General features: G+C 53.7%; 8 protein-coding genes across 8 annotated transcripts; 7 read left to right on the top strand and 1 right to left on the bottom strand.

The window, feature by feature from the left end:
* Window positions 1–870: 870 nt before the first annotated feature.
* PG994_003191 (ankyrin repeat-containing domain protein) lies at window positions 871–4571 on the top strand (the record flags this gene model as incomplete). The annotated part of the gene is made up of 8 exons (XM_066854600.1): window positions 871–1922; window positions 2140–2535; window positions 2584–2825; window positions 2875–3387; window positions 3440–3734; window positions 3789–3935; window positions 4086–4285; window positions 4330–4571. 8 exons carry the CDS (start codon window positions 871–873, stop codon window positions 4569–4571), a joined length of 3087 nt encoding a protein of 1028 aa, XP_066718878.1.
* Window positions 4572–5505: 934 nt separating this feature from the next.
* Window positions 5506–5910, bottom strand: PG994_003190 (copper radical oxidase; the record flags this gene model as incomplete). The annotated part of the gene is made up of 2 exons (XM_066854599.1): window positions 5506–5543; window positions 5613–5910. 2 exons carry the CDS (start codon window positions 5908–5910, stop codon window positions 5506–5508), a joined length of 336 nt encoding a protein of 111 aa, XP_066718877.1.
* A 1452-nt stretch (window positions 5911–7362) lies between these two features.
* PG994_003189 (uncharacterized protein) lies at window positions 7363–9465 on the top strand (the record flags this gene model as incomplete). The annotated part of the gene is made up of 5 exons (XM_066854598.1): window positions 7363–7604; window positions 7685–8143; window positions 8194–8274; window positions 8349–9227; window positions 9315–9465. The coding sequence occupies 5 exons, from the start codon at window positions 7363–7365 to the stop codon at window positions 9463–9465; spliced, it is 1812 nt and encodes a 603-aa protein (XP_066718876.1).
* Window positions 9466–11300: 1835 nt separating this feature from the next.
* PG994_003188 (uncharacterized protein) lies at window positions 11301–11758 on the top strand (the record flags this gene model as incomplete). The annotated part of the gene is made up of 2 exons (XM_066854597.1): window positions 11301–11371; window positions 11425–11758. 2 exons carry the CDS (start codon window positions 11301–11303, stop codon window positions 11756–11758), a joined length of 405 nt encoding a protein of 134 aa, XP_066718875.1.
* Window positions 11759–11767: 9 nt separating this feature from the next.
* PG994_003187 (uncharacterized protein) lies at window positions 11768–12010 on the top strand (the record flags this gene model as incomplete). Its single annotated transcript, XM_066854596.1, has 1 exon — window positions 11768–12010. The coding sequence occupies one exon, from the start codon at window positions 11768–11770 to the stop codon at window positions 12008–12010; it is 243 nt and encodes an 80-aa protein (XP_066718874.1).
* Window positions 12011–12449: 439 nt separating this feature from the next.
* Window positions 12450–13265, top strand: PG994_003186 (uncharacterized protein; the record flags this gene model as incomplete). Its single annotated transcript, XM_066854595.1, has 1 exon — window positions 12450–13265. The coding sequence occupies one exon, from the start codon at window positions 12450–12452 to the stop codon at window positions 13263–13265; it is 816 nt and encodes a 271-aa protein (XP_066718873.1).
* Window positions 13266–13568: 303 nt separating this feature from the next.
* On the top strand, window positions 13569–13952 carry PG994_003185 (uncharacterized protein; the record flags this gene model as incomplete). Its single annotated transcript, XM_066854594.1, has 1 exon — window positions 13569–13952. The coding sequence occupies one exon, from the start codon at window positions 13569–13571 to the stop codon at window positions 13950–13952; it is 384 nt and encodes a 127-aa protein (XP_066718872.1).
* Window positions 13953–15013: 1061 nt separating this feature from the next.
* On the top strand, window positions 15014–16181 carry PG994_003184 (uncharacterized protein; the record flags this gene model as incomplete). Its single annotated transcript, XM_066854593.1, has 3 exons — window positions 15014–15275; window positions 15376–15649; window positions 15788–16181. The coding sequence occupies 3 exons, from the start codon at window positions 15014–15016 to the stop codon at window positions 16179–16181; spliced, it is 930 nt and encodes a 309-aa protein (XP_066718871.1).
* Between the last annotated feature and the right edge of the window lie 353 nt (window positions 16182–16534).

The raw sequence follows: 16534 nt of genomic DNA, 5'->3' as shown, positions 1-16534 counted from the left end.
CGCTACTCAGGGGTGCTTTGTTGGGGTAGCAGTCTTGGCTGTGCGACTTCCCTTGCTAACACGGCGAATCAAGAAAGAAACATCCATGGTTCGCCCCTCGGATCATTGATTGTTAATCCTCCAGGGGGGGGGAGAAGAATCGAAAGGGGAACGGGAATTTCCTGCCCGCAGAAAGCCACCAATATAAATGCTGAATTGAGCAAATCACGCAGGCCGACGTGTAGCTAGGCGGAATCGGAGGCGGATTTTGAACAGTTCCACGAGACCTCGTGCCCAATAGAGCGCTTCTGTTTATTATCTTGGGCTGAAATCACCTTTCAAAGTATGCCTAATTGGGCTTTGCATCCCCGCACAGCCGGGCGGCCGTATTGCACTGCCATAATGCTGAGCCTTGCTCAGGTTGTAACACGATCTGAAATGAGTTCTTCTGGGCGAGGCAACCGTACTCGCTCCTTAAGATCGAATACGTATATCTCCGACAGATTCTTCATACTTCAACCACCTAACCCATACCACTCTTCAGCTTTGAGAATAATGTCAGTTTTGTGCGAACAATAGCAGGACAACTTCGAAAAACCATCGTTTTCATTCCAATCATCGCAACATGTCTGACCCCTTATCGATTGCCTCGGCAGTGGCAGGGCTTGTCAGTCTCACAATCCAGACCATCCAGCTCACATGCAAGTACGTGGCCGAAGTCAGCCACGCCGGAGACAGTTCTTCAGTGTCTACGGTCGTTGTCGCTCCTGCGCGACGTGTTGGCACGACTCCAGGAGAACTTGGAAAATGAGGGGCTCGCATCAATCCTCATGCGAAAGGCGCAAGTTATTCCGAAGGATGAAGTGGAGAGATGCGGGAAGATCATCGAAAATGTGCGAGGGGCGACTCGCTGGGCTGTTCCATGAGGATGGAAGGATCAAGAAGCGGCACACACTTATGTGGCCATTTAAGAATACCGAGTCGGCAGATCTCATCAGGCAGCTGCAAGGGTTCCGGGACGTGTTTGTCGCTCTCATGGCTGCCGACTCTCTGGATGTGTCCGTCAAGTCTCATCAGGTAGCAGTCGAGACTAGAAGCATCCTGCGGGAGCTCAAGGACGACATGGCAAGCAGGAGACGTGACCGGGGCACTCAGGCTCTTCTCGATTGGATATTTCCTGAAGACATGGAAACGTGGCGCCTCGGAGGAGACAGGGCGAACTGGCGTCAAGGGACTGGGGCCTGGTTCTTTGACTCGACTGAATTTCTGGACTGGATAGAGTCCAAGGAAGGACAAAAGCTTGTACTGTGGTGCACAGGACCACCGGGTAGTGGAAAGAGTGTCTTGATGTCGCAGGCAATATCTCATATCCAGGGACAACTGTCGCACACATCATGCCCGCCAGGGGCCATCGTACTTTCCCACTTCTGCGATCATCGGGACTCCCGGACACAGTCGCCAGATGCCATCATCCGCCACCTCATGCGACAAGCCGCTCTTGAGAGCGACGCGGTGCTGGCCAACCTGGATAAAAGCAAGGAATACCAAAACAGGAAAAGAAACGGGCGCAGTCTACGTCTCGATGAACTATTGCGCATCTTCTTGGATACATGCCTGCCGTCCGATCCACGCTTCCTCATCGTGCTTGACGGTCTTGACGAATGCACTAATGACCTCACTGGCCTGGAAGCCAGACGTGAGGTCCTTCAGTTCATTGCCAAGGCTGCATCCAGCGACGCGCGGATCCTTACGGCGAGCCGCGACCTTGCCGATATCCGCGCAGAGCTCACTGGCTGTTGCTCTGAGCTGAAAGTTCGGGCACCAGACGCAGATTTGGAGCTTTACGTTACGGGAAGAGTCCAAGGAATCGAGAAGCGCGTGGCCCGAGCCGAGAACTTCAAGAGGGCTATTATCGACAAGGTTGCCGAGGATGCAGATGGGATGTGAGTTCTGCCAAGGCTTGGGGGTTCTGAAACTCCGTCCTGATTTACTGACTTGATTGTCCTGATTTCTGTTGGCCCGGCTGATGATAGATATCCTCGCCCCGTCGAACCTTAACAATATCCGCCAGATCAAAAATTTCCTCCAAAAAGACCGATGCGATCTGACCAAAATATATCAGGAAACACTGGCTCGGATTATGTCTAACAATGCGGCAAGTGTAGACCTTGCATGTAAGATGCTTCTATGGCTGTGCTACACGCAGCGTCCTCTACTTGAATCGGAGATTCAACATGCACTAGCGACGGAGTTAGGTGATAACGACTTCGATCTGGATGGGATAACTCCGGGTGAGCTTCTCCAGGCTTGCTGCATGGGCATCGTCGTCTGTGACTCGGAAGGAGTTTACAGCCTCTTCCACGAGACGGCGTACGACTTCTTCCGCAAGCGCCCCGAGTTTAGCTCCGCCGCGGCGCGCAGGCTCAATTTCCCAGACATGCCTGTGCTACATGTCCTTTTCCACCACGCGGGAGGAAGGTCCTTGCCAAAGTCTCGAGGCCCTCGAGAAACGGAGGGTAGATCTCAGTCTGCTCGATTATGCGGCCAAGCACTGGGGTGACCACGCCCGGCAAGTCGAGGAGGACGTTATAGACTTGATATTAGCCTTTGTTACCGACGACTTGCTCCGCCCGTGCGCGGCCCAGGCCTTCTATCACCGGAAGAGAGAGGAAAAAGAGTTGCAGCAGATGACCAAGGGTGGACACCCCTGATTAGTGCCTCGTCATATGGGCACTTGGAAATAATCGACCTTCTACTTACCCATGCCGCTGCCGCCGCTCCCGTGGGCGAAGACACATGTATCAAAGGTGTGGAGACAGGCGATGCTGAGAAGAAAGACGTCGTAGGTCTCCACAAAGCAGACTCTCTTCTGGGCTGTCGTGAAAGGCAACGCAGACGTGGCCGAACGGCTCCTGGCCGCGGAAGCATGTGCCAGCTTGAAAGATGAGAGCAACTGGACGCCGATAGATTGGGCAGCATTCCGCGCTGACGTTGATTGGTCGCTCGTTGCGCTGCTTGTTCAATACACCTCGCTTCCAGAGGGGCACAAATACACACCCTACGACGAAACCGACGAGCTGTGTTGCCCTGAAGGGTTTTCAGCCATTTTCTTGGAGGCGGCAGCTGGAGATAACCAAACAGTCGAGAAGCTCTTGCAGCGAGGGACCACGGTTCCGTTGGGTGCTGGTGTACCTACGGGAATGAAGAGTGTCTTGTATAAGTCCGGACGCAATATCAAGGACCGCTACCACAGTGGCGGCGAAAAAAGACACGATTGGATCTCAATCCCATCGGTGATGCTGAGTGTAAGCTTCACTATCAGGCTGTTCGAGTCGGCCATCCGATTCGATCAATTGGCCATCATCAAAATGCTCGTCGAACTCGGTTCGCCGCTTGGTGCGGTAAAAGGTGAGCTAAAAGACCGTAGTGCCCTTCATATAGCTGCTTGTTGCGGCAACAGGAGAATCTGCGAGTATCTCATCTCCAAGGGCGCTGATACATCGTTGCGAGACGGAGACGGGTATACACCGCTGGATCTGGCCATCGCGGTGGCAGCAATACCATGCACCAGGCTGTTCCTCGGAGTGCCTCAACCCCAACTCCAAGGCGGTATCGGGGTTGATTGAGGACGGGAGTGCGCCAGCCGTCTTTATGTATGGCCTGAATGACTTGAACAGCGGGAGCTATAGATACGACGATTGGGAAAACAAGGTGCGGAACCAGCTGGAGGATCCGCATTTGCGTCGAGACTCTTTGTACATGTTAGAAACCTCAAGGTTATCAACAGCACGAAACTCGATGGTTCACAGGCCTGCGTGGAATAATGCGAAAGATGTCAAGATCTACCACGACAATGAGGGCGACGACGACGGTGCTTTCGAGGTCCTGCGTGGCCTTCTTGGTCGTGGCTGTGACACAAATGCCACCGTGCCATCCGGATACAGCTGCTACTACATGTACGGCCACCGCATGTATAGACGGACACTGGATCAGGCCTGCTAGCTTTCCAAACCAAAGCTAGTTTCGTTGCTTCTCGAAAATGGCGCTGATGCTAACATTACCACACAATTTGGAGGCGACACGTGCCTGCATGTGGCGTGCACTAGACTTGTCGTCTCGCTCGACGTGGTGCGGATTCTCGTGCAAGGCGGTGCCGATGTCAACGCCATTAACGAGAAAAATCGCTCGGTTCTGTTGGAAACGTGTTTCGAGGCACCCGCCGAGGTCGTCCGGTTTCTCATTGCGAGCGGTGCCCACATTGACACGTATGACAATCTCAAGCGAAATCCCCTCCACATTATTTGCGGTAGGTCCCTGGCGGGCTCATCCAGTACGTCCTTGATCTGTCAGACCCTGAAGTCTTAACGAGGGACTCCTACTATGACGACTCTCGGAAACTGCGGGTAACGGTGCTCGACTACGCCATGGAAGCCGGGAACTGGGCCGCCGTCGATTTGCTCCGGTCGCGCGGTGCCCGGCCCCGAAACCCCAGCATTGTTTCCAGAACTCTAAGGAAGCACACGACCAACCCCAGGGGCGATATCTTCCGTCGCCTCGTCAGCGAGTTTGGAGCTGATATCACCAAGAGTTAACTGATGGATTATGGTTGGAGTGGGAGAACGGCCCGGCAATGGCTTCGAGGACAATTTGGTGGAACTTATGGAGGCGGGAAGCCGAAATCAATGCAGGTAGCCCATTTGGTGCGCTTTATATGGTTGTTCGGAAGGGTATGGACGTCGAATTCATGCGGATCCTGCTACGACATGGGGCGACTATGGGTCCATCCTGGGATTAGGATGTGAAGAATAGGTATAACGAGATGATAGAGTTGTTACCGAATTTGCGCCTCTCGCGGTGCCGGCTCGAGGTGGTGTCATAGTCAAGCATTGATTGCTTACCCTACTGCCCAGGGGGCAGGGAGTAGTGCGACTAGATGGCGTCGGTCCTCGGGTCAGCAGCAGCCCAGAACCAATAGAAGCACTTGACCGAGAGCCAACACGCTAATCGCACGGGTTTATTAGAATTTAAAGCAGGACTTTAGACAGTTTCACCTAATCCCACGCGAGTTTATTATATTAGGGCACAGTCACGTCCAGAAGCATGAGTCCGCACGTTGTCTGACAGCTGCACTTAACTGTCAGTAATGAATGTGCCCTGCTTTTGCAGTTAGATCTGACGTTGCAACCTCGCGACTGCTTCTAATCAAACAAATGACACTCATCTATAATCAATTAATCGGAGTGGCGCGCTACAGGTATAAGAAGAGTTGCTACTAATTACGTGGAACGAACAACCTCCTAATCGACTGGGTAGGAAACAGCCAAGTCTATGGCAGAGGCGGTAGGCCTGGCCACTTTAATCACCGGCCTCGTGTCGCTGGGTCTTTAGGTTAACAACGGTCTTGTTATTTTAACTTTATACCCTCATGCATATTTACACCTGATGTATATACTCAGGAACGCTCAGGCATATTCTGGCAACGTGCCGACAGTTGCCTAATTGTTTCCATCTACCGGGGTCCCATTCTTACTTGGTGTACACAGATACCACGCCGTTTCCTCCACCTGATAGTGAATGTTTGGTCAGTCTTTTCCGTCTCGTCCGTTGCTGTTAGCTCAGTGGTGCCAACTCACACTTCTGGGGAGCGAACCCGGGACAGGGTTTGTCACAGAGGGCATCTTCGACCTTGGTTTCCGCGGCCGGGATGTCGGCCATTTGGCCGCAGAGACATTCGGTCCCGTTGGTGAGGCCGAAGACGGGGAAGCCGGCCGCCTCGCACTGGCTGTGGCACAGGCCGACGGACTGGAATGTGGCCGGGCCGAGATCGACAAAGCCCTTGACGCACGGGAAGCAGCCGACCGGCTTCTCGGCCTGCGCGAGGGCTGCCGAGCCGAGGACGGCGAGGGCGAAGATGGCTTGGAACTTGAACATGATTTTTGTCGATTTGCACGTTTGTGTTTATTGAGAAATTGAAGTAGGGAAGATTTGAAAGTTGTCACGGTTGGACTACGGGTGTTGCCTATTAAAGGGGAGCCGTATTATTTGGGTCGTCTCTTTAGCGGTTTACTTGACGTCAAGTGGATTGCAACTTCTACCTGCGTTTTTGATTGCTTACTATTGGACTAGTTAACCATCAAGCGTCGTCGATATAGCCGGTCAGCACTATCCATAATGATCGCCGTCTCTCACGTGCCTTGAAGTACTCGCTCGTGCTCCGAATGCCTTGTAATGTTGGTATATAAGGTGAGCACTCCGGCTGTATGAGACACAGCCCCTGATTCTGCAGCTGAGTTACAAATGCAACAAGCAAATGCAGGAGCTGAGGTTACATGGAGCACCGCGTGAGCTTACTGAGCAACGATCCGTCCCATCACCCCGGGTATGTGGCTATTTTTAGATTGGAGTAGTTTGTTACCCCCCCTGGGCTGACTATCCCTACAATCGCCTAGCATCAGAAAACGCACCAGCAAACCAACTGAAACCCCGAAAGCCCGGGCCTCCACCCAAAGTGCAAAAACGTGTACATACGCCGGCAGCCAACACTGGCTCAGCCATCCCATCCTTTCGCCCCGAAAAACGCCGTGGTTGTTCAACCTGGCCTTCGCCTCACACGGCTGAGCCTTTATCAGAAACCAGATGGGATTCTCACCTTGAGTAATAAGGCTGCGTGATTATGTGAACGCCCAACTCGCCTAGCAACCTGCATGTTTCACAAACAGAGCCCACGCAGTGTTGGTGCAGGTCAGAGGTTGTGAAACACTGCCCATCTCCAACACCACCTTCTGACTCGTTTTGCCCGGCTTCAAGTCCTGTATCTTCACCACAGCACAACCCCTCGCTAAAATTCCCGAGTTTGAGTCCAGCGACCTTTCACCAAGATGGAAAGGGATATTGTCTCATGTCGACTGTCACGCCCTGCCCCGTGGGGGTTAGCTTCCCATCGCCGTTTCCTGTTGTCAGAGGACCCAAGTGCTTGCTGCACTGCACCCCTCACCGAGACACGGCCCCCTGCTCGAGCCGGGATCTTTTGGTGTATCTTGGGGGCGGCGAGGTGCATGCATTCAGCCATGCAAGCAACCACCAAAATGCAATATTGACGAGGCTGTTGGTAGGCCCAACTTCCCAACTTCTTGGGGAACAGCGGGAATACAAATACGTGAAGAATACCGGCCCACTGAGACACAAATATCTGCACTTCAGTCGTCTGGCCCACGAGTATAGTCTTTGAGTCCCAAAGTGACAATAGCGTCATGAGCTGCTAGAGGCTACGATACCAGATTACTTTGCATGCCCCTTTCAGGGGCCAATTGCTTGCTTCAGAAATTTGCCCTGGATTGCCTGCGGGTTCGAGGTCAACCGATCTTCCTGCGCAAGAACCACAAGATGTTGCCGACCCAGTTTACCCGCTGCCTGACCTGGGCTGCAGGTATCATCCTGGTGGCTGCTGCTGCTGCCTCTTCCGATGTCAGTATTCGCACCCGCGACCACCCCGGGCTGTCCTCGGCAGACACCCTTCGGGCTTTTCAGCGGGCCGTAACCGAGATCAGTCTTCGCGAAGTCAGCCCGGTATTCAAGAACAGTACATCTCTTGATAAGAGCTGGGACGGAGCCACCCTATTCAGCTAGTAAGTAATTTTCAAGCTTTTTTCTTCTTTCTTCTTTTTCGTCCCGAAGTCATATAGTATGCATTACCAACATAATGAAGCCACGAGAAAGCGAAAAAGAGCAATGTTTCGGTGACCGCCGGCGTCGATGTGGTGTGCACATCGTGCTACCTCAAGGCCAAAGCCACGGCGGAGCTGAGCATCGACAAGAGCTTCAACGCCAGCACGGCCTTCCACAACCTGACCGAGCAGGTGTCCGCCCAGGTCGAGAACGCGACCGACACCGCCGTCGACTGGGTGGGCGACTACATCAAGAGTACCTTTAGTAAATTCGGCGACGGCGTCGACCTGGACGACTTCGCGCCCCCGCCCCTCGACGTCGAGTTCAACGTCGTCATCCCGGCCATGCCCGAGTGCCGGCTCGCGTTCCGCTTCGACGGGCTGGAGCTGTACATGCTGCTGGACACCCAGCTCTCGGCCGGGATTACGTACAACCTGAACCTGTACTCGTCCAACACGCCGATCGGCTTCTCCTGGGCAAGGACTTGGAGCTCGGCGTGGTCTTCTCGGTCGACCTCATACTCACCGCAGATGCCGAGGTGGACATCAGGAGCGGTTTCCACATCAAGTTGGACGATGGGGCCTCCTTTAGTCTGGCCATGTTCGCCGATAATCTTACCGACACTACTTTGTAAGCGGAATATCGTCGATGCAAATTGAAGTGGGCAATGGAAGGGGAGAAAGGCAGCTGACAATGAGAAATAGCAAGGGCGGCAAGTTTGAGTTCCTACCCGTGACCGTCCAGTCCGCCGGCGGGGTCCTGAAAGCGGTGCTGCGCCTCGGCGCCCACGCCGGGATCAAAATGGCGACGCCCAAGACCGGGATCCCGGGGCTCGAGGCCAGCGCCGGCATCGAGGTCGGCGTGTTCGCCCACGTGGCCGAGTTCGTGACCAACATCACGGCCGCCGGCGCCACGACCCCGAAGCGCAACAACCACAGCGGCGAGGACGACGACTGCGTCCTGCGGGTGAAGGAGTCGTACCAGCTGGCCATTGGCGCCGCCGCCGGCGCGACCGTCGCCATCGCCGGAGAGAAATGGGGTCCGGTCCCGCAAACGGTCGTCCCCATCTTCTACACGACTCTCGCCGACGCCTGCGCGACGTCGCACGCCGCCGATGCACAATCTACCACCACCGTCGCGTTCGTGCCCACGATAGCGCCCCGCCAGCAGACCGACGGCGGCGGCAAAAGTGAATCTATCAAGACCACCACGACGACGCTCACGACGAAAGACGTCTTCACCGGCGTCGCGTGCCAGTCGACCGCGCTCGTCAACTGCCCGGCCTCGCTGCAGCAGACCACCGTGACCACCAGCACGCGCACGCTGGTCACGGCGGTGCCGTCCGGGGTCGAGGCCACCTTCCCGCCGACAACGCAGGACTCGGTCCCCACGACCGTGGAGTTCGGCAGCCGGGCCAAGAAGCTGTACGAGACGGCGGGCAGCCCGACCTCGTTCGTCCCGGGCCCGACCTCGGCCGTCGACAAGGTGGTCGACGCCGTGGGGGGCGTCGACAAGCGCGTCATCATCGGGGTCAGTGTCGGGGTTGGCTCGTTTGTCATCATCGCCGTCGCGACGGGTTGCTGGTATGTTGTTGTCCTCCGATCTCTATTTTCCCCCTGTCTTTCTCGACCGCCAAGCTAACGTTTCATCACCTTCTCTTTCACCGACAGGCTCTGTTCGAAGAAGCGCAGGAAGGCGAGATACCAGCCTGTCAGCCGTATCTCACAGGTCCAAATGTCGTCGCCCGACGACTATCCTGCGAGCACGTACGATCCGCACAAGGTCCATCACGTGACGACGGTTGAGCAGGATGGGCGTTGAAGAGGCAAGGTAAAGCTCAAGTACAGAACAGGGGGCACGGGGAATACTAATTTCTCTATTAATATCCACATTTCCTTTAAACCACAAAATGTCTGAGTAAGTACATCTTGACAGCAGGACGGTGGCTATGGAAGTCGGAACTCGCTATTAAGGACTGAATAACAACTCACTCGTCGAATATTTTAGCCCTGAAAATGGATGGTGCTCAAGCGTTATATCCATACCTCGCCCTTAGAGTAAAAACATGTTGTTTGATTTCTCCTTTGCAACGAATTCTGCTTCATATTCGTAGAAGGCGTGCGTGTCATGGTAGATATTGAATGCTGTTATAGTATCCCATCGCCAAGGCCCGCCACTGCTCATAACCCCCTTTCCTCGTTGGAGCGCTCTTGTCATTGACCTGGTGCGCCAAGATAGGGGCTGATTGCCATGCTCGTCACGAAACTCTATCTGGTCAAGGCTACAAATGACATCAAGGACCGCACCATCAATTGCCTCAGGCCAAGTGTCGGATTGCTGGCTCGAGGTCTATGATGGCACCCAAGCAGCCGCTTTGCTTTCGATGACAATCTCCATCCTATAGACGGGAGACCTGCCATAGAAGCCCGTTTCGGGAGTAGAATTCATGGTCACCAATAAAAGATGGAAATGTTTATATTGAAGTGTGGCCTGACATGAATAAGTGCGTGAAGGTGACTTGAGGTTTCACAACTGGATTTCGCCACTGCTGCCTGAAGTTGGAATTTGGATGTTGGATGCGTGCCCGCGGGGGTAGACAGCGATCCCTACATGCAAGCCAACGCATACATGAGCTGATGCGAGGTTGGCCGCCCACAGCCAGATAAGGCAGACGAGGCAACCCATCTCCCCCAATTATTCCTTTCTCCAACTTCAATCCCTTCCTCGTTTGTTCAGTACCAAAACATCTTAAGCACTATCCAAAACTTCTGGCTTGAACACACACCATGCCAAAACGACGCCCTTATCGGGGCCTGAGCTCGTGTAAGTAGGTCCAAAGCCATACGTGTAAAAGTTTCCCGATGCTGATCAGGAATAAAGTGTTTTTTCGTCCATCTGTGGCGCCATCCGTGCCATTCCAGATGGCTGTCCGAGAGGAGGACCGGGCGGACGCACGCATTGCCGACGACAAGGAGTTAACTCATCTGGCCAAGGCACTTGCGATAGCAGACATGCATTGCATGGCCATGGTTGGTACTGCCTATGTAGACAATACCACCATTGTAAGATGAAAAAAGCCACATAGATTGCCTGCGGGTTGTACGAGGTCCGCGAAGGGGCAGATGTAAAGCTGAATGATCGCAGTGATCCCTGGCATGAGAATAATGGGCGTTCTATGAATAACCTGCGAGATTGGGCACACTCGATTCAGACCTACGATGAAGGAACCACCTTGAGGGAGTGGCAGTCCGGACTTCCCGTACAGAAGGGATCAGGTCCCGTTTGCCATGAAATAACTGGAGTACAGGATGATGATTGAGCGAGGGAGTGGTCACCAAGAATCCAACAGATTGTCTCGGACTACAACAACATCAGGTATGGCAAGCAATCTTTCCACAAGCATTACCTACAGGACAGTTCATACAATCAGATGTGGGACCAGCTATTGAAGGCTGCTATTAGAATGGATGGAACAGGTACACGTCGCTCTGACAGTGATGTTGTGGTTGAACGTATGGAGACATTTGAAAAAGGCAGCTGATGCGGCAGGGGACGTTCTTGAGAGACTCATGATCGATAAAGAACGCGATATCGATAGGCCGATACAGCAAACCATCCAGCACCGTACTTTAGTGCTGCAAGGGGTTCAGCACGAGATGGATCAACGCTTCCGCTCTTACAACTTCCCCGTTAGACCCTGGGGCGACTATACTTGGAGCAATACCTGGTACGTTCTCCGGTCCTACTATCCAATGATCATTGCCTCACCCGGCTCCACAGGGAGCAGCGGGAGAACCGAATAATCAGGGCACTGCAGTTCAATAAGGACCCGTCCACCCTAGTCCCTAAACAGCCGTCACTGTCTCCTCCAAAGGTATGTGGCCGCCTGGTACATCTGCCATTCATCCGGAGGAGTGCCAATCCTCTGACCCCGCGTGCTCCCAAGGCTATGTTTAAGGCGTCTTTCATTCATCTACACGTCATTACTGGATTCACGGTCCTCCTCACCGCCGTTCCCGCCATGCTCGGCTGGGCCCACTCGGAGCCGGGCCCAGGGTGGACCGAGGACGCCGACTTCTGGTGGCTCCTGGCGGGCATCGCATTCCAGATTTAGACGTTGTCCATGTTTGCCGTCCGGCTGTTCGTGAGCACTTCCAGGCCCGCGATAGGTCGGATGTGGGTGCATGCGTACGTCTGGGTGGGCATACTGTCGGCCTTAGCCGCCGTCCCGCTGTATCTCTGGGTGTCGGTCCGATACAGCTCTGCTGCTATGTTCTTGAGCAGTGTCGATACTGCCCTGCTTCACGTCCAGGTTTCGTTGGCTGCATCTGCTACCACCCCGGAGACGAAGACTAAGGATGACTAGCTCTGTACTACGGTACGGTAGTATAGGAGGGATGTCGAGGACATTTCGCATACTTTGCAGTATTTCGCGCTCAAGGGGATGGTTCTAGATACAGACTTTGAACAAGTTGCACATAAATGTCGTCTGAATGGCATGGAGGTGTCCTAGATGTCAAAGAGACAGAGCGCCCGGATCTGGTAAGCGCGCCTCCCTTGTTATATTGCCTGGGCACTTCTAGCACAACGAACATTTTCACTGTACCCGAAAACAATGGGATGGTAATTAATGTATACAGATTCAAAAACCTATCGCCTTTTTCGGTAGTCATTACCTTTCCTTGCCAATATATCTCTTGCACTTATTTTTAGCCGTTATCTCCCTCTAGCGACGCCCCGTCCCGTCCTTACCTGTTCATCTAGGCGAAGACAACGCGCGGAGGCTGAACCCCATCCCATCACCAATGGCGTTGGCTGGGATTCTCAATGGTCTTCGTTGGCCGAAGCCTAAGCCGCAAAAACGGAAGTCATGGGCCCAGTTTTCAGACGACTTCGATATATTAGATCTTAAGAAGCAAAAAACGCAGCATTGGGGATTGGAGGATTCAGACGGCTTTTCCGAAGTGGGAAATGTACCTGACGATATAGAGGGTATCTCACAAAACCTAAAGCAGCATTTCAGTAGCCCGCGCGGCGTCCTCACGTTTCAGCGTATCGTCAGCAGTGGTAGTAACGGCATCACCGCCCTCCTTCACGATACGCGATCCAACCCTCCGAAACCGTTCGTTATTAAGCGCCCCCTTCGACAAGACGCCCTAAGCGATATTCTGAATGAAATTCAAGTTCTACAGGAATTACGAGGGGCGGCGCACATCGTACAAATCATGAGCTATCTCGACCGCAACTTCGACCATCCCGATCTGCCCGGACCGACTATCGCTATGGAATACTGGAGAACGGGTCGTTTCGTGGCTTCTTGGCGCGGTGTATCGAGGCGCAGGTGCGGGTGCCGAACCGCGTGCTCTGGTGCATTATGCTATGTCGTACGCAATTGTGCCCTATCGCGCCCCTTGTTTTGCCCACGCTACTTCAAGAAAAGACTCGCTGACCTAGATACGTTCATCGACAACTATTCAGTTATCAGGGCTTGTGTCGGCCTTACGTGGCCTCCGAGAGGTGTAGGACGTGCGCCTGAAAGGCTCGAGAGTGTCCCACGGAGAAGCAAGCCTATCCCCTATACCCATAATGATCTGCACCTAGACAATAGTAAGGTCCCTTAGTTTGCAGTCACCCCAGTATACACTAATAGTACATATAGTCATGTTTGGAAGCATAGATCCCGGTGTAGCAGAACACTCCCTGTTTCCTCGGATTAAGCTTATAGATTTCGGTACCACTACAACTATATCAAGATCTGCGGGTCTGCCCGATACCGAGAATCAAAGCCCATACCAAGGAGATCACACTAATGTAAAACAATTGGCAGAAGTAGGTATTCCTTTTCCTCCACAACCCATCCTCTGTTCCTTGCTTGCCACGGGGTATTGATCTTCCCTTTCTGATCCTGTGTCTGTCTATCTCTGATGCCGTTTTACCAACGAGTCCTTCTTCCTTTCCCCTTTCCCCAACAGGCCATACTGCGGCTAATCACCGGGCGGACCGGGAGCTTGCCCACCTTTGCGGAGCAGCCGGCCTACCTCTCGGGCTTCGCGACAGACGCGACCCTCCTGTGGGCGGTTTCCGGCGGGGAAGACGATAACTACCCCTGGCTCGACAAAACGCTGCGGCGGCTCATCGGCCGCATGATGGCCCGCAATTACAGGGACCGCCCCCTGCTCGAGGACCTCCTCGAGACCGCGTCCCAGGCGGTCCGCACCAGGCGCGCGTCGGACTACCCCGGGCACGAGCAGGAGGAGTCCGACACGGCGATCCGAGCCTTTGTAGACCGCTTCTTCTTCTCCGCATGAGTTTCTGGTCACATCCGCTGCCAATCCGGGCGGACATCAGAGTGGCCACGACCAGCTATTGGCGCAAGAACATAACCAACAGGGCCGCATCGGCGTGGGCTTCTTGTAAGCCGTCGCTGGAAGGACAAAGTCCGGCTGGAGGATAGGCGGAAGGTGTTTCTGTCTTAAGGCCTACCAGCCTCAGACAACATGTCTCGATTTGGGCGACCGGCAGGGAGAGGATGTAGAAGATAGGGCGACTGACGCTTTCGTGCGGATGAGTTCATATTGCAGGACATGGGTGCTACTGAGTCCTGTCACTTTATCCGAGACATTTTGATGAACATAGTCATTTTGGACACTAACCTGAATGGGAGCTTAGCATGCTGTTTCAAACTCCAAGGTGGTTGTTTCCCGTCCCATCCATCTCACGATTCTCGTCAAGGTAGCCTGGCAAACTGGCCCTGGAAATGCAGCTACTACTACCACGAAGATGTCATATTCGAGAAGAATTAATAGACTTCGATCTATGCGCCTCCTTACGCATAATAGATGAGGATACTAGCCTGGTCCTTTTCCTAATCATGAAATGCCATAGCTCCATGGACTGACCAACTTGTAGTTTCCCCCATATCCTAATTAAATATTAATCAAGTGTTTGATCGCTGCATCCGTGAGAAACATGCACTCTGTAGATCGGCACATTGCGCGTGTTTTAATGCCGGGAAATCGGCAACCAGATTGCCACACCCATCCGTGAGTATTGCGTCAATAGGAGAGAAGTGAGAATTGTCTCATTTCAATAATTATTTGCTCGTTTGTAATGGGTCCTTCGCAGGCCTCAAATAATTTTTCGTCAACCTGCTCAAGCCATATCTACGTTGCTATCCTGTGTGCGAGCAAGTATTTCATTCTTCACTGCTTTTCGTAACTCATTCCTTCATTTCGCCCTCGTTGGCTCAGTCGTTCATTATTGCTCTACGGTTTGCACCCGAGCATCTCCAAAGGACTCGGCAGCATCACCACCTGATTTTCCTCCTAATACCTGTTATTATCAGGCTGTGACCAATCATCGAGAAACCATGGCAGCCCCGTCGCACAAGTTGTATTCGGCCGTGGATAGCGTGGATACCGGCTCGGAAGGCGAGTTGGACCACTTCCTAGAGAAGCCATCGCCAGATACGAGACAGAGGAGCAGGGCTCGACAGTTGGTACTCCTACTGCCATGGGCGCTCACAGTTATTTTCGCCAGTTTGTCGATTGTCCTCCTGATCGATCGCAACGCCACCAAGGAAGAAGTGGCCGTGTGGGGTACCTACGAAGAGGGCTTTGCTACCGACCACGGTAAGTGAGAGCGTTAATTGTGCCACACTGCAAGCCCCTTGAGCGCCAGTCCCCCAATCATGCATGATAACCGGCTAAAGCCCTGTTCCACCCTACTCAGCTCCCGACACCGAAATTCCTCTTGAACTGGTTACCTTTCGTCGGAGCCCCCATTTTGACATCAACGGGACTGGCTTCCTCGACCCCGTCGACGACAAGGCACCTTGGCCGGAGAACATGGTGCTGTTTGGGACACCCAGCGAGGAAATCGATGACAACTGGGAGCGGCTCATCAGCGGCCGGTACTTCTCGATCACCGAGGAAGAAGCCACCCGGGCATGGGGCGATAAGCGCCACGAGTACGTCGACGAGGGAGAAGGCGGATACACTGCTGGGTAAGCCAAGACGCGGCTGTTCTTCTAAGTTCGCTTGGGGCGTAGGTAGCTGACGTGACGAATCCGGCACACAGGCTTGACGTTTTCCATACCCTCCACTGCGTTGTAAGTAAAGCCACTCACTTCCCCTACCCCAAGTGCTATTCTTCACAACAGTGAATCCCTTATTGACACCCCAAAAAAGAACGCCATCCGCAAGGCGCTTCACAAGGACTACTACGGCAAGCACCACAGCCCCTTCCACGTGGAGCACTGCCTCGACATCCTGCGGCAGTCAGTGCAGTGCTACGGCAGCACGACGCTGATCCCGACGCGCTTCCGCGAGGGCAAGCAGCACAACTACATCGACTCGGACCAGACGCACGTGTGCCGCTCGTTCAGCCACATGCGCGCGCTCTCTACGGCGCGCCAGGAGGAGGGCGGGCTCTACAAGCCGCGCAGCATGGCGCTCGTGGACGCGCGGAAGCACGCCATCGCCATGGCCTGGTTTGAGAGGCAGGGGGACGACGAGAGCCACGGCCACGGCCACTGATGAGAGCACCTCTTGCTTGCTCTTCCTATTCCCGATAAATAATATAATCTTTCAGTCGGCGTGAGAGAACTACGTGCATCGATAGGTAGTTTGCATAGCCCATTCAATTGAAACGGGGTCGATATAAGAGATGCTTGGTCACGCCGATACGACTCAGTCGGACTACGGGTATATGTGCATGTATATATTATATTATTGGCAGAGTAATTCCTTTCATAGACACCACTTCTTCCGTTCATTTGGTGTCAGTGGCTAGTGGTCATCAGCCCATTGTCGTCATCATGTTCGTTTTCGGCCCATACGGACTGACAACCAGTAATTGACATAAAATCCTTGAAAACATTAATCATTAG

The sequence above is a fragment of the Apiospora phragmitis genome (genome assembly GCF_038363925.1).
Source record: "Apiospora phragmitis strain CBS 135458 chromosome Unknown utg000004l:1.0-3135199.0:1.0-3139288.0, whole genome shotgun sequence".
NCBI lineage: Eukaryota > Fungi > Ascomycota > Sordariomycetes > Amphisphaeriales > Apiosporaceae > Apiospora > Apiospora phragmitis.
The sequence above is the reverse complement of the archived record's forward strand: the minus strand, read 5'-3'. Positions and strand labels throughout refer to the sequence as shown.